Source organism: Augochlora pura, chromosome 9, assembly GCF_028453695.1.
Source record: "Augochlora pura isolate Apur16 chromosome 9, APUR_v2.2.1, whole genome shotgun sequence".
Lineage (NCBI taxonomy): Eukaryota > Metazoa > Arthropoda > Insecta > Hymenoptera > Halictidae > Augochlora > Augochlora pura.
Window position 1 is genome coordinate 7,452,307 of NC_135780.1, and position 17,250 is coordinate 7,469,556.

General features: G+C 29.8%; 1 protein-coding gene across 2 annotated transcripts in view; it reads right to left on the reverse strand.

Annotated features, from left to right (window-relative positions):
* Window positions 1-12,221, reverse strand: part of LOC144475063 (monocarboxylate transporter 12-like) — a 16,599-nt gene extending 4,378 nt beyond the window's left edge. The window contains exons 1-7 of one of the 2 annotated variants that reach the window (XM_078190610.1): window positions 12,187-12,221; window positions 5,524-5,748; window positions 5,279-5,436; window positions 3,929-4,055; window positions 2,890-3,033; window positions 1,844-1,971; window positions 527-655 (exon numbers count right to left, since the gene is read on the reverse strand). In XM_078190610.1, coding sequence (XP_078046736.1) covers window positions 527-655; window positions 1,844-1,971; window positions 2,890-3,033; window positions 3,929-4,055; window positions 5,279-5,362 — 612 coding nt within the window. In that variant the 5' untranslated portion in view covers window positions 5,363-5,436; window positions 5,524-5,748; window positions 12,187-12,221. Of the gene's footprint in view, window positions 1-526; window positions 656-1,843; window positions 1,972-2,889; window positions 3,034-3,928; window positions 4,056-5,278; window positions 5,437-5,523; window positions 5,749-12,186 lie in introns of those variants that run through there. The other variant, XM_078190611.1, reaches the window with a different exon arrangement.
* Window positions 12,222-17,250: the final 5,029 nt, after the last annotated feature.

Sequence of the window (17,250 nt, forward strand, 5' to 3'; positions counted from 1 at the left end):
TAGAAAAATATAAATTCGTATGTGGTCAAAAAATATCCTTAAAAATATCCAAATATCCATATCTATTTGCAACACATGAAATTAGTAGTGCAAATTTTACAAAATATTTAAAATTGGTTGTTAAAAATTTAAAAATATCTTATTTAATGTTTTCTGTTCCTCAAACATTCATAATTGAATTGAATTCCATTACTCATTTGTAAGGACTGTTCAATTTCGAAAAAATCTGTACCAGCCTCTTTTGAAATCAAAAATTTTATAGTCATGGAACACAATAACCTCTTGACATAAAACAATAAAAACTACAGGATAGTTTGAGTCGTTTCCTTTCAAATAAATTAATCAAGGAAAAGTTTAACTTTTTAATAATTAATCTATTCAAGACTCGTCAATGAATAACAATGTATATCGAACACATAAGTTGATTTTCCAATAATTAAGTTGTGATATATATTTCATTGCAACTAATCATCTATTGATTTGTTTCGGAAATTAATCGATATATTAAATAATATTAAATAATTACCCGAATACTCTGGTCCGAATCGTCGAGCGGTCGTAATAGACATGCACCAACTGCGGAATGCAAGGCACACGCCCCGATGATCAACATGGCTCCTTGGAATCCATAAGAATCCAGAAGAACATGTATTAACTATCGATAGATATAAATTGTTTTAGACAATATTAATGCGAATTCTACTAATAGCGTAATACTAATTTTATTAGAGGGAATGATATTGCGTAAGCAGCATTTTCTTGAGAATTTCCGACGAAAAACTAATAAATAGATTGCGAATTTATCAGGTCATTTTAAACCAGTTGTAATTGTTGTCACATTTACATATCTGGTTTACTAAGAAACTATATATACTAAACGTTATAATTATACTGCGAATTTTGTACCTCTATGAATAAAATAAGTAGTATGAATATGGCACAGTTAAAAAGATAAAAGGAATTTAAGAATGTTATGCATTACTCTTGACTTGTTCAGATTGTTAAAGAAAGAAAGAAACTTTCAATTAATTACTGCTTCATACAATTAAAGTAGACAATTTTTCTATTAATATCTCACAAATATTTAAATTGTCTAACAAATATTTAAAAATTTTAAAAATGATATCTCGTAGTAAGCATCAACACTTAATTGTTTTTAACCAAAGAATGATCGAAACACGTACTTTTCCTTATAACAAAGCACTTAAAATATTGAAGTAACAAAAATAAAGTAACAATAAATATTGAAAGTAGCAAGAGACTGAGCTAACAACTGGTGTCGATAATTACAATTATACATGTGTTCTGTTTCCAAGCATACGCGTTTAAGCATGTACGTAGAAACGCGAATTCGTGTATTAATAGTTCACCAGCCTTACCGGCTCATTTCTAACAACAAAATGTTTTTTTCATAATGTTCGAGGTACTCTAACTTAGCTTGGGTCAAATATGACTCGGCACCGCTCTCCATCCGTCTGCTTTCAGACTGCTAAACATTAGACAAATCGAGATTTTAACTTGCTCAGTGTATAGTGCATGTGTTTCTTGAAAATCATGACCTTTAGATAACACGTCAACGATAAGACAATTATAATCTTGCGTTCATACCGAAGGAGATATAAAGGTGAAATATTGATTGATAAAAGAAATGTGCATTGTTTCTGTTATTTTCCGTATACCAATCTATGAATCTATATTTACGTACTATGAAATACCCTTGCTGTGCACTTTCTGACATGTACAACATACTATACGATGCGAATGCGAAGCGACATTCGTAAGTGATTAACATTAATCAGAGCCAAAAAATGTTTGAGACACAATACTTCTTAATACTTCATACCTGCGGCACCAGCATCATGGCTAATGTTGTTCCCGCCATGGAAAACCCTACTGCTTGTCCCCGTTTTTTATCGAAAAACGTGTTTAATGCGACGAAAGATGAAGCTAGCGCAAGACCGGTTCCTAGACCTGTAGGAAAACGCGAAAATAAACTGTAAAATAAGAATTTCTAGCAACTAAATAACAAATACCTTGCTTGTGTATGAGTAACGTTCATTTTCAGTGAGAAAAAGGTCTTCGTGATAACAATACACCAAAAACATTAACATATCAATGAGTGTTTTTTAGTGGTTAAGTGAGAATTTATAAAATTCAATACCTTATTGTAAATTTAAATACTTTATTGATTTCTGTGAAGTATATTCTAAACTAAATCTTCTTTTGCACGTCTTTTTTACACTATACTGTTTGTTATGTAAACGAGTATATTATATGTAGACTACCATCTTCCTGTTTGAATACCTTTTTCATTCAGTAACGAGATCATAATTTTGCTACGAAACTCTAATCAATTAGAATAGCAAAATCAATTATCTACATATATAATCTACTGTCTAATATTTATATAAATAAAGTAGTGTAACTTCTTACGTCACATCCATTATAAATAAATTTAATTCTTTTGTAAATCAGAAAGAATTTGAAGATTTATTTAAATCATTATTGTTGAATTATTGACTGCTTGTATTATTCAATTGTATTGCATTGTTGAATTAAATATTGAATTGTAACATTCACTTAAATTTTTACGAATCACAATACATACATTGAAGCTCGTTAATCTTGTGCTATCTTTAAAAGAACACAGTTTTCTTCAAATGGAATCTAATGATTAGACTTATTTTAGTTAATCAATTTATTAGATAACGTTTAAAAAAAAATTGAAGAAATTACGATTCATTAGAATATTGTCACTATAACGTAAAGTAACAAATTAATGAGTAACTTAACGTTTGTCGAATCTAATGATTGTTCATATTTTCAATGAAAAACTTTTGGAAATAATGAATAAATCATTGCAATAATTATACGCTTGACGTTACGTACCTGATAAAATACTGTAAGTACAAATAATATGGATCATGCTGTTAGCGAACGATGTAAGAATCAGTCCAGTGCAACTTAGAACAGATCCAAAAAAAGCAACTTTTCTGTAAGAAAATGTCTTCAACAGCGGTCCTATGAAAAGACCTGTGACAAAAGCAATGCATTGTTAATTATAAAATATAGTTTTCGCAAATGAAATTTGATACAGTAGTTTAGAATAATTGCAGCAATTACTGCTTTTTAATTATAAAAAGGAAGCCATTATGGGGTTCTTAGAAATACAGTAATTTATAATAACTGCGGAAAATATTTTTTATTAATTATAAAAAGGAAGCCATTTTGGACATCACAAAAAGAACAGACCAGGTAAAAACAGGTAATAACTTCTACGAAATAAAACAAAGTAAATTAATAATGTAGCTAATTAAAATTGCTATTATTATTACAGAGCAGTTAATATATCTGCAAAATAATAAGAATATGGAAATTGAATAGCTATACATTTTCGCAATGTTGAAAATAATTTGGAAAAATGAGAGCTAAATTATTAAAAGTACAGCATTTTAACATCTTATTAACAAATTTGGAAATTATCGAAACAGATAAAATATTTTGTATTAATATTATTAGTTTTATTTAACATGTTTTCTTCTCCCAATACTTTGTTGCTGTCATAATTTATTTTCTGAAATGAGGAGTCTAAAGTTTGAAGTATTATAAAATTGGAGTGAACGATTAATATGACTACAAAATTATTTTAAGTATCTCCTTTCAAAAAATGCATTATAGTATCTAATAAACTGTATTTATATTACTTTAAATTTCTAAAATATAATGTGATGTTTAAAAATGATGTGATTGTCTTCATTATTTCGTTTTCAATTACGATAAATTATATTTCGCAAAAAGAAGATTTTGTAAACAAACAGCAAACATTAGATTGCTCGTAAAAAGGTTCCATCTATTTCGATTCAATTTAGCAAAATTGAATTGTTGTCCTCAAGATCATTATTTATATTATAAGAAAGTAACTTCATACCTGAAAAATTAACAATGGCGTCCAAGATGCTCATTATTAATGACGCACCTGTCGAGTCGATATTTAATTTCTTCAAAGGTTCATGAAAAAGGAGACCAAACGAAGGATCCAATGATCTTAAAGAAAGCTTAAAATAACAATAGTGAATTATTGCAATTTCGTCTGGAGTTGATTCTAAAATTAGTGAGTTTTTTCATTAAACGCAGATGAATGTTTTATACTCTTTCTGAAGATAGAAAAAGTATGACTTAAAACCTGTAGACATAGATATTGAATCAACTGGTAGCGATAACACGTGTTGGGATAATTAGATTACATGAATCTGTCGGCATGTAAAAGTCTCTTATCATAGTTACGAAATGTAGACAATGATCCAGATCAAGCCAAGACATTATTGGAATGTGACAAAGTCAAATAATTATATCTCGTTTATTTATATACTACAGATCCATACATCAAGTTAATTAAGAAATGATTTGATCAAATTTTGACTTAATTTAACAGAAGCGAATCTGAGACCATATTTTTAATGAAAATATATAATTGTATTTTCCTTGATCAATAATGTACAAGTTCCTGTAAATACGTTTAGAAAATAAATTATTTGTAACTGTTTAATTTTGTATTCATAGAAGGTCAACTTAACTTATTTCAAAAGGGTTTCGAATTTGAAATAATTCTTTCAATTTCAAGTTTGCTCTAAATATTATATTTATTACGAAAAACTCGAGTTATTTACTAATAGTTTATTTTGATATACAGTTGATTAAAATTTCACGGTTCTTGTACAGTTGATTAAATATTTACATTCTTGGAATATTTATCGTAGAGAATCGATTATATCAATAATTAGAATTACAAGAAATTAGTAAGAGTTGCACAAAATTTTAAGCGCGAGGTGTTTCTTGAAAATATATGCAAATAAATGCAAGAATGATAAACGTCCATGACTTTGAATAGTCTATTTCCAACCTTCGAATATAGATTGATCTGCTAGTAAACACGCGTAGTTCGACGTTTAATATTTTTAATGAAAATGAATATATTCTCACGAACAGACGTTGCCATATTCTTCTGCAATGAACTTTTACAATTCCATTGAATTATTTCCCGAAATTCTTCTCATTATGAAATTCTACAATGTCTGAGACTTCGAAGAATTTTCCTTGAAAGTAAATATACATTGCTTCCAATATTCTTTTCGATAATATACTAAATATGTACAATTAATAACCAGTTTATAGTATAAACAAATACTATTTCATTCACAGATTCTTCATAAACATTCGATATTCGCCCAGTAAAATGTGTAGCGTTATTCGTTGTTGTTCATTAAAAAATAATAATTACCGTTATTAGGCTGGTACCAAGGCACACAAACCATCCCCATCCACCGTCAGGTGCTTTCTTCTTAATGTCTTTAACGTTCGGCATCTTTGTTGTCACTATCGTCCCACATAAGATCGAGATTGATCAACGATTTGATGAGACTTCAACAGGGAAGTCGGCTGCTCGTGAAACGTATTTCGCTATCACTATCATATATCGCAAGGTATAGTTTAATTACTTGCGTTTCCATTCACTGCTTAACGAACCGATACATTATACCGATAGACGGTTTTCCTTGCTTCTTGCCTCGGTTATGGCCGATGAGACACTGTCACTTGCCGGCAAACCGTTTCGTTCTTTCCTGCCCCTCTTTGCTCTTCCAGTCCATGCAAATCTACACTATGAAGTTTGTAGTCCAATATCAATATTGGTTTTATCGTCCATAAATCCGTCCGGCGTCCAAAATTTTCGCAGTTTTCCAATTAGCTACGCTGTTCAATAGAGAAAAGGATCAACTTTGATCGAGATCTTCGAGAATTCCTTTTTATTTTATATCCCGTGTTTATTGTTTTGCAATGATTAAAAATTGAAAAATCTTTCTTTATTTCACATTCTGTGTATACTGTTTTATCAATGATTGTAAATGTAAAAGTTTTTTATATTTTATATTTTTTGTATTCTGTGTTTATTGCTTTATAATTATTGAAAATATGGGATTTTCATATCGAGAAAGTCGTGGTCAATGCACGTCTTGTGATATATTATATGAATAATAATCCATTTCGTTTTACTTTAGTTCTTGTTATTAGCTGCAATATGGTTTTCAGCACTTGTCGTAATTACTTGTGTAAAAAGGTACGCTCAAATCAATGCAGTATGTTTTTCTACTGGATGCCGATTGAACATGCATAACGAAAATTAGCTTATTTAACTCGCCGGTGTTAAATGTCGAAACTGTAGGAGTTAAGCATTTAAACGCGTATTTGTAGAGAATTACTCAACATCATGACATCCTTCTGAAGCGTAGTAAAGGAACGCTGACTTTCCACCATATCAATATGCAGTAATAGTTACTGTAAAAATTTCGTAGATGGAATTTTCTCTTTACATTCACTTGTGACATCTAATAGTCCTCAGGAAAACAACTATATTGACTTGTGTCTATCAAATAATACGTTGTTTTATATTTATTTGTAACTTTATGCAATATAATATCATTCGAGAGAAAAATTTAAATCTACAAAATGTATTTTTTCAATCTTTATTATATAAAAAAAAATAACAACGTTGAAAAATTTTTTCGTTCTATAATTCTTTTACCATGCCAACGAATTGGAATTTTTCCAAAAAATTATTAGGCCTTGTCGAGCGAATTAATAAATGAAAATTGATCTAAATTTCATCTAAATGAAAAATTTATATCAATTGATTTATAATAGCTACAGAAAAATTATTCCTTTTTAAAAGTGTACGAATACTTTGTTAACGATTCGTCCTATGCTCTAAATCGTTAAGTTCATCTATCGCGAGTGTCGTCTGATCAGATCGTGAATACCCATCTTGCAACAGATGTTCAGCAGAATATCAAATACAGATAAAAATTGATAATTTCATTAAAGGTCGGTTTGGCGGTAACTAAAAGTCGATACAAAGTGAAGTAAAAGAGATTCGAAATATTCAGAATTATTTATTCTTTATAATGCTAGCATGGCATGGTTAACACTTATTGTTATAGTATTGATATTTTTATATATATTTGTTTTCGCTCTCAATATATTTATTTAATTAGAATAATATATAAAACAAAAATGTATTCCCTTTAATTGTAAGTACAATGGAATTTTTTCATATGGGAAGCGAATCCAGATATGCACAGATTTATTTAATATTTAGTCGATAGAAAATGAAATGGTTATGAAGTCGTTAATCCATTTGCAGTTACTGTTTTATGCTGACATATTGCTATTTTTAGAACGTATTGCAAATTTTCGATAAGGTCAATTGTTCATAAATCTTCAGACCAGAAAATTCAGATAATAGTATTGTTCCTTTCTTTCTTACACAATAATAGTAAAATGTTTACTCTAATGATTCAGATCTATCGAGAACAAAAAAGTCAAAAAAGTTAGTTAGAAGTAGTTTAATTTTCTAAATTAGTGATGAAAATGCAGTTTATCTTAAATATTTAAAACATGCCGATTACACTTATTCGTGTATATAGAAAGATAATTTCCCCTATTTAAAATTGGTAGATAAAATATCTGTAATACAGGGTGTTTCAAAAGTTACTCGCAATAGGAAAGCGAGGATTTCTTGGGGTCATTTGAAGTAACTTTTTCTGTAGCGAAAATGTAATCCGTGGCTTTGTTTACAAGTTATTAATGAAAAACAATGACCAATGAGAAACGAGATGGCGCTATGTGCCGAAGCCAATCAGCGGAACTTGTCTTCTTCCGCTCGTTGACTCGGTTGCCTTGAGCCAATGGAGCTCACGTCCATTGGTCAATGTTCTTCATTAATAATTCGTTAACGATGCCTCAGGGAAAATTTTTGCAACGTAAAAGGTTACTTCAAATGACATCAAGTACCTCCTATTTTCCTATTGCAACAGATTTTTGGAACACTTTATGTATATTAATGTTCTTAAAAGCTGCTTGGTGTGTAATTTTCCTACTACGTTTCATTTAAACATTTCTGGAACGCCTCTCGTATAATATGATGAGACATACAGTCTAAATATTCCTGAATACAACACTGTTCACTTTACAACTATTCAAAACAGTCATTATTAGTATTAGTTAAGATTTACACTAACATTTGGTATCTCTTTAACTAAATCTGCTAACTCCAATTAGAAACACATTTCTGACTTCTACTTGCAATTTGTTTCACAAAAACTGTGATATTTATTTGAATACTTTTAAGTAGAGATGTGTATTAAAAGAGTGTACACATTATAATATTTCAAATATGAAATTAAAGTTATTCGTATATTTCATTAAATATTTATTACAATAATTTATTGACGAATTTCATCAAGTGTAGATTTATCCTTACATAAGCATTTTGAATTAATTATTTGGAGTATCACTAACTGAGATAAAAACTATTTTCAATTTAACAACATATGACATTATTTGACACACAACGTACAAATATTTCGTAATGAAAACATTTTACCTTCTACGTTATCTCTATGTCTCAAGTCTAAAGTGAGTCGAAGAAAACTACATATTTGTGGAAGAAGTTCAAGATTTTTCCGTTGGTTTTTACGTCATTCCCTTATGACACTAATCCCTTTACAACATGTTAATAGTACTTCTTTTTAGGAATTAGTCACTGTCTAATCATGCGGTACATTCTAAAGGATATACGATCCAGTTACTGATTATGTTTGACAAATAGTCTCCTCGAAATTTTGAAAGTTTATTCTTTTTTTAATTTCTCGTCCGACATCCATATACAGATGACGCAATTATTTGACCAGCCATAGGCATTAATTTTTGTGCTAATATACTACCGCGTACATCAAATATAGTCAGGATTTGTGACACATGAAAGTCATAAGAACGTAAATAATAAATCTATTGTTCTCATTTTTAGCTTTTTTTTAGCATCTTTTTAGCTTTTGTTTCATTAAGTAAATTAAATTACTCCTTACATTGATTTATTCAAAGATATGAATATTGTTTGTGCTATCGATATTTGTATCAATTTTGTTGACATATCTCCATCTTGTAAAAAAAGTATAACGATTTATGTTCATAGAGTTCATAAAAATATGTTACTACTCTTTTTTTTTATAAATAATATAATACTTGATTTTATGCTTAAAAATTAGCGGAGTTCTCTTTAAAAGAATCTTTGATCTTGGATTTTTAAGCTAATGATCTTTAAATTGCAGCAACTTTTTTTTATCAAATCGTGACATTAGTACTAATTTAATTTTTTTCAGTAGCCCTTAATTTAATAATATTAGTTACTAATATCCCTAGATTAAATTAGAAGGGTTCTTTGAATCGATTTCTATTAAAGAAGTATAATAACATTAATTATATCTACTTGAATAAATCATCATGTCATAAATCGATGGAAAAATCTGTATTTCGTTGACAACTGTTTTGTCAGTAATAACTACTAATTATGACAATATTGTTTTATTATCGTGGATATTTCTGCATTTTCTAATCTTCTTACGACATTTAATAATTATTATAATTCATGAAAGATTTCCATTGTTAACTGAACTGTTACTCATAAAAAGAGAACCATTAGCTTTCTGTCAGTTTACGTTCTTTTTGCACTTTAAAAATTAGCACCTGTCTTAAATGCATAAGAATTCGCAATCTATTCGTTAATGAAAGCTATAATTCTATAAAAAAATTGATAATATTTACGTAATCTTCTACTGGCTATCTTTTTGATGAAACATCAGTACGGCAGATAAGTATTTGCTAGCTTATTGAATTCTTTATTATCTAGAATCTAGTATCACTAGATTGTTGGTGCACTTGTAAAAATAAGCAATCATAAATTGTAATCATTGTCCATACCACTGAATCACGAATTTCCGGAATTTCTGTAAGAAATGAAGTACAAGAATTGCTAATAGCAAAGGAACATGTAAACATTCACATAACTGTGACAATTAAATACTACTGTGATTATGGTTTACTCGAGTAATTACTCCGAAAAAATTGCTAGTCATTTATGTTATTAACTGAATACAGTAACATCTCTTCTATACACAGCTTTAAAAAATGACGTAACAATCCTAATAAAATATTGCGATAAATATGGTGTCGACATCATGTCTGATATCATCTTTAATATCGTGTTACTTTATAAATCAATTAGGACTATTTAAATACTAGATTATATTTTAAAACTGTTCTGTGCATAGAAAATCTTCTAATTCACTATAAATCATTGATTTATTTACATCAATATAACATTTGTTTTGTATTCCACCTTATTTTTATTTCGAAAAGATATTTTTCAAATCTGGAACAATTTGACATCCAATTTGTTATGTAAATCATTAGGGAAATTGGATTGTTTCATCGTGTGATATTATTCTGATATCTGTTACGTAGTTATAGACGTTCATACAACGTTGCATTTTTATAAACATATTTAGGAAATTAAAACTTAGGTAGCATGTTATATTTTATATTCATAGCTTTAATAGATTGTAATGTATTATTGCATTAGCTCCTTAAACAATTTATGTCAAACTGATTCTTTCAGATACTTAGAAAATAGAAGTGAATCAAGATCCACAATTAATTGATAATGGCGCGTTGCGTAGGACGTTCCTAAAGATTTGTTAATTGTATCGTTAAGTTGCCAACGTATCTCAGTTAATTTTATTTGCCATTAAGCACAGGGAATGTTAATTCGTTCACAGATTACGCTGGCGGCGCAAGTAATGACTTCCGTTTGATATTAGAATATTGTAAAATTCTATAATGAAACCCATACAGGCATAAAAAGTGTAATTGCATAAGAATGTTATAAAGTATTTACTGTACATTTAGGAAAAATTGAAGTTGTTTTAGATTCTAAACTTCTAAGAACATTTCATGTTGCCTTGTAAGATTTTTTAAATTACTTCTTTAATTTATGCTACAGTAATAATCTAAAGACTTTGTTTTCAAAAATTATTTAGATGTGATATGTCAATATTTTAAATCACATACCTTTAATTTACTGTTAATTTGTTATACTTAATTACAATTTATAGTTCCTTAAAGTTACAGAAAATGTGTAAAATCGAGGTTATTCGCACGTGGCCACCATTCACTTTAAACAGGTGTACTTACTACGTATACGGCTTATCTTACGATAACGTTCATCACACTTTATTTGTTCTTAATTTCTTGGACGTTTTATGGAAAATTGTGTTATACACAAATATATGCTTGTATACCAAAATGTGTAACAAAGGGATGTATCTTTTATGAACTATTTGACGACAATTTAGAAAAGATGGGAGTCATTTCTATTGATATTATATTATATTATATTATATTATATTATATTACAATATAATAATATTTTGTTTGGTTAGTTGATTTTCCATGAAACACGTTTCTCCTACGTGAATATCTTTTAAAGAAACATTCTTCAACGAAGGAACTATGCAAATTACGTATGAACTTGTACTTTGTGAAATTAGGTTTAATATATCCAAAACGTGTAGTCATAATTAAGAATCATAAATGACATGAAATAATTCAAATTAGGTTATGTTAATTTTGGAGAGAGAACTTTTTAAACATGTTTACACTTATTAAATACAATTCAGATAAATAGGAATTAAAAGAATACTTAATAATGTCTATAATCAAACATCATTTATAAAGATCTTTTTCTTCATGTACACTACATGTGTATTAACAACACTCTATTAAAATATTGTATCAAAAATTCTTACGATCATCTTTTCTTTAGCACGATTAAATAGCAAAATTCAAAAATTAAAACAGCACTTTGCTGTGTTAAAAAGTATACCCAAAATGGGTTACAATAATATTTCTCACGGATTGCGACAAATGCACATAGTCGCAAACTACTGCCACGCATATATTATTATATCTTTTTATTATATTAATTAATGACTGAATTGCGGGGATGTTATAGTATACACAGTATATACAATATTATGTGTGTGTTAATCTTATTAAATTCATCAAAATTTATTTTTGCATGAAGATTCACAGTAAAATGTTTAAGAACTGGATACAAGTATACCTCACACGTCAAATAATTGCATCACACTAGTTACAACGATTGTCAAACATATGAAAAATATATCATCACAATTGACATATCTTCTATGTTTCAAATGAAAAAATAAGAAAGGACATCTCGTGTAAATTCCACTTTAATTAAAGTATTGGTCAAATTCACAAATGTTGACTCACTGCGAGTGGCGATGGCAACGAACAACACAGTCCAGTTCCAGGTTGAAAACTATACACTCGAGTTCGAAAATACCCGCTCTCCACCGCGGTCGTTCGATACTCCATTATCAGTATCGCGGTTATCAGTCTTCACTGATTCTACTAAAAAAAAAAAGTATTAACATAATTCGACAAGAGTTGTAATGGCTCACAGGTCAACGTCCTCTTGAAAACTTGTGTCCTTCCATATTTTTCACAGCGAAGTTAAATAAACAGTGGAGATTCGTTTCACGAGAAACGCTGAAACTCGAATATGTTCGAACTGAATGGCACAGGGAGCTTTCCGAACTGCGAAATCATTACAAAAAATATAACAGAATTAAAGTGCTAAGATCCAAGAATAGTATGTTAGAATTTATTAGACTCCGTCAAAGAATGTGGTATTTGAGATTTTAATGTGAAATTAAGAATTTGAATTTGAATTTGTTATTTCAGTAAAGTTGCTATTCTGATGCTATGGATAAAGTTAAGTAGGTAATAATTTAGATAAATAGATTTGATTGAAGTTATACCAGTTTCTAATCTTTAGAGAAATATGTTATAAATACAAAACAGTAATAACATTGTTGGTACATCATTTGAATAAATTTATAACGAATCAAAATTGTTCTATCGATATCCTTATATCTCGTTTAAGGTTTTCAATTTTTCGAAGCATTTATATTAAGAGATATTATAATACATATAAGAGATATAGATTAAATGACTTTGTAACTACAGGACCACTTAATAAATTTTTCTTTAAATCCGGCACGGAGAGTCAAAATAAATTAACAAAACACTATTTTACACAGCATGAACTTTATTAAATTCAAAACTGATTATATGACAAACTGATTATAATACAAAAATTTCCTTTGTATGTACAAGAATATCTAGGATAAAGAAATTGGGTAACTACAATTTCTTTTGACAAACAAGTGAAACGAAGTTTAAAAATTAATTTACGTTTCTGTAATGATACATATAAATAAAAATACTTTCGTACTTTTGTTAAGAGTTTAAAAAGATATTCCAGAACGACTTCTTTTATGATTTTTCCTATTTCAGAAATTTTTAGTTTTCTCTTATATCCTCAGCTATGGTGTTTATCTTTCGGTAGCCATTTCTTCTTATGGGAATCAGTAAGTACTTTAAGTTAAGACTCACATTATTGCTCGGATTTATGGGTTTATCTAAGTTATGAGTATCTGATTCTTGATTATCCAAATGCGTGTATGCGAACTCGATAGATCTTGATCACTAGAGACGTAATGCCTCGTTCACACCTAATAATCACTCTTCACACCGATTCGATTCCGTTTGATGCGAATATCCATCAGTGCGTCCCAATCGTTCAACTGTCATACTGATACACCCGTTCAATCATTCTCATCTTGTTGTGTTAGGCAATCCAGATATACGCGTACACTGCAACATATTCCAATATTATTGAAGTCTCTGACATACCATACGCCTTTCATGTGTAACTATGGCTACAGAGTCAACCAGTTGTTTTCCTATGTCAAAACAGACTCAACATTGACTTTTGCTTAACAATTTCTTATTTTACCGATCCCCATTATATTCACGAATAATGTCTCGATTAAAGGGTTCCTGTCACTTTACCGACAATGGTTTCATCTACAATCATTTCGACAGTCAAGGTACCGAATTTCGTGTAATTTTAACTCAAACTTAACCAACACATAATGTATATACAGGATGTTTAAAAAAGTGGTTCAAGACTTTATTGATTCATTTGTACTCACCATCTAAGAATATTCGACAATCCTTCTGTATTTACTATGGTTGATGAGTGGACCATTCTTTTTAAGTATCTCCATAAAAAAAATCTAATGGTTCAAACCGGGAAACAAAACTTGTTATGACAAAATAGGTTCGTATTAAATTTGCATTTCTGAAAGAATCTTCGCTGATGCTATTGTACAGATCTGTGACAATTTCTCTATTTGCATTCATTGCGTCGTAGAGAAACTCACATGATCGAATATTCCTAGCTACTAAAAGTCGATTTATATTGGAAGGATTGACTTTTAGACCCAACTTGATTCGACATTTTTGATTCCTCTTGATGAGTACTATAAATCCTTACAGTTGTGAATCATCTTTTTGTTAAAACTATATAATGTTATAGCAAGTTTTTAAAATAAAAGAAGAAAATAAAAAGGCTGCGACGACTGTGGCTAAATGTCATCCATGGAAATGACGACTGAACCGTGTTTGCTGTCATTCCGGGGTAAATCTTTCGATTGCAAGGAAGAATGAAAATGGCTGTGAAAGAGAGATAACGAACTGTCGATATCTCTGGTCACTCGTACGACCGCGATCGTCATTGCCGCGCATTTCATAGCCAAAGTGGACGCGGCCGATTTAAGTTGAGCTTCATTCGTCGATGGTTTTCGTTTTTCGAAAAAACGACGCGACTAATTGAAATTTAGTCCCGCAGTAATGTATCACGATACGTTTAATTTCGCCATAGACTCCGTCGCTAGTCAAGTTCTGCCGCGTGTCCGTGTGACAGTGAACGCGACGTTGAACTGATTTTTCTTCCAAGTGTCGCACACATTCTTACTAGGATAATTAATATGCTAATGTCAATGACAAAAGCTGCTGGTACACTCGTGTCAAAGCCGATAATGTGCGTTCCCGTGATTTTCGTTTGATGGAAAGACGGTTCGCAGCGACAGAGAGCAATAGAGAGATGCTTAAGCTCGTTTCCATCGTAATAACAATGGCGATGTTTATGTTAGTAATATGCCAAGAATTTCTTAACTTCACTGACTTCACGTACAGTGTTGTGCAAAAACTTCAGTCCATCCAGTTCGTACTATAACTCTGCATTTTTTTTTCAAGCAAAAATAGTAAGCCTCACGTTTAGTATACATTCAGTAATACTGAGTCTTCTTTTGTCTTGATAATTTTCCCTTTATGGCTTCTGTACGATGTTTTAATCTCATTTGAAACTGTTATCTGCACGTTTTATTCACGTTCCTTCTGAAAAATGCACGAAGAAAGATGTTCTTCTTATTACATTGTCTAATAGCCATCGCGAACAAGTTTTCTACTTGGTGGAAGTACTGGTATAGTATTGAACGCATAGCATTATCACAAACACACATACCGACAGAAGTTAAGACACATTTTATTTTTTAACATGACATTAATTTTATTTTCTCTGTAGTTTCACAATAATTTATTTTTAGTTTATTTTTGCTTTCTTCGATTTTATTGTTTCTTATTTGTCATATACGCTAAATAAAACATTATTGCGATATAAACAATGTGTTATATGTTCCACTTTAATATATACTTTTAATTTATTAAGACGTGTATTTATTAAAATATTAGATTTTCTTCAAATGTTAACGATATGTAATGTTTCTTAACTTTTGCCGGTAAGTGCATTTCTATAAATTTATTTAAGAGACAAAAGCAGAGTAAACACGTTGGTGCTCGTATTTTGCACATTCCTGTAAGTGGAAGAAACAAAAATAATGAACATCAAAAACTATAGATCGATTATATAGAGCACAAAATCTTAATTATCTTTATGCAAACAGATTACAGTTATTAAGTTTTGTTTAATTCTTTCAACTTAGTACGGAGAGAACTTTAGACATTGAAGAGTTATTCGACAGTGTAAAAGCTGATAATCTTATAATTAGACAGATCTTTAAATATCGGAGGAATATGAAATTCTAATTAATATGAGTCTCGAGTTAAATAATCATGAAAGAGATTTCATTATCGTGGTCGTCGTTAACATTATTACCATCATCAAAGTTACTCTAATTTCTCTTCTTAGATCCACTTCAATTAGAGTCTGCAACTGGAAGTCTTCAGACATTCTATGTAGTAAGTTTGAACTCAGTACCTTTAAATAAATATGGTGGTTCCCATTACGTTGTCAAAAGTTTCATTGTAGCATTTCTGATAACTGGCATTTTCATTGAATAATTTGATGTTTGAAGTATTCAATTAGTTCAAATTAATTAGATAATATTTCATAGCGTGAAGGATGACTTTACACTAGAAACCACTTCTCTATTAATAAAACACTGACACTTAAATTGTCTAACGATATTGAAATCTATTTAAACACATTCTCTTTCGAAATATGAAATAACTTTCTATATACAACAATTAAAAATATAGAATAACGTATAAACATGTGATAGTATTGACTGACAAGTCGTTACATTCTCGTAAAATTCTTCTGATTTAGACATTTCTCTATTAAAGAAAATATAATGTTGCAATATTTATCGTGTACTATCCAGCAGTGTTCCAGTGTTAAACAAATATAAATGCTCGCTTCATTCAGTATGGTTAAAATATTAAAACGGTCTGCATCGATACCAGAAGAGTTTGCATTTTGTCGTATCATAGGGTGAAAGCGTTAACCTACTTCGGAAAAGTTCTTCGCTATCGCTGTTTTTTAATTTATGATTCTTATCATATTATATCGCATAATCTACTGTACACATTGCTTCCAGTCACATCACAGTCCAACATTAGATGTACATGGACGTGGCCGTGCAAGTATGTATATTATTCAAATCGGAGTGAGTAAAATATTCACACCAATCTTCTACATATAATTATCGTATCTGTGTTAACGACTTTGGTAGTAACGCTGAAGTATCGTTCAGATATTTATGTATATGAAATCGAATGATAGTAGAAGCTACGCAGAGTGCACGCCCTCAATAGAGCACATCATTGTGCATACCAATAACCAGTTATGCAATAATTTACAGTATTCTTCGTATATCAGTATTGTCAATCATGAATCAAAGCGTCTATTAAAATATTTCGATAACGCCAAATGCAATTTTTAAGTAATAAAACAGTTTGTCATGAGTTAAAGAAATATAATTAAAAATGGAATTAATTAGAATAAAGTTCGATGAGATAATCATGTGAGCGATTTTATTTTTTAATAGCAAAGAGATTTGTTTCTTTTCTGTTTTTAAATTTTAATGAGTTTAGTCAGTAATATAAATGCAATGCTAATTGTAT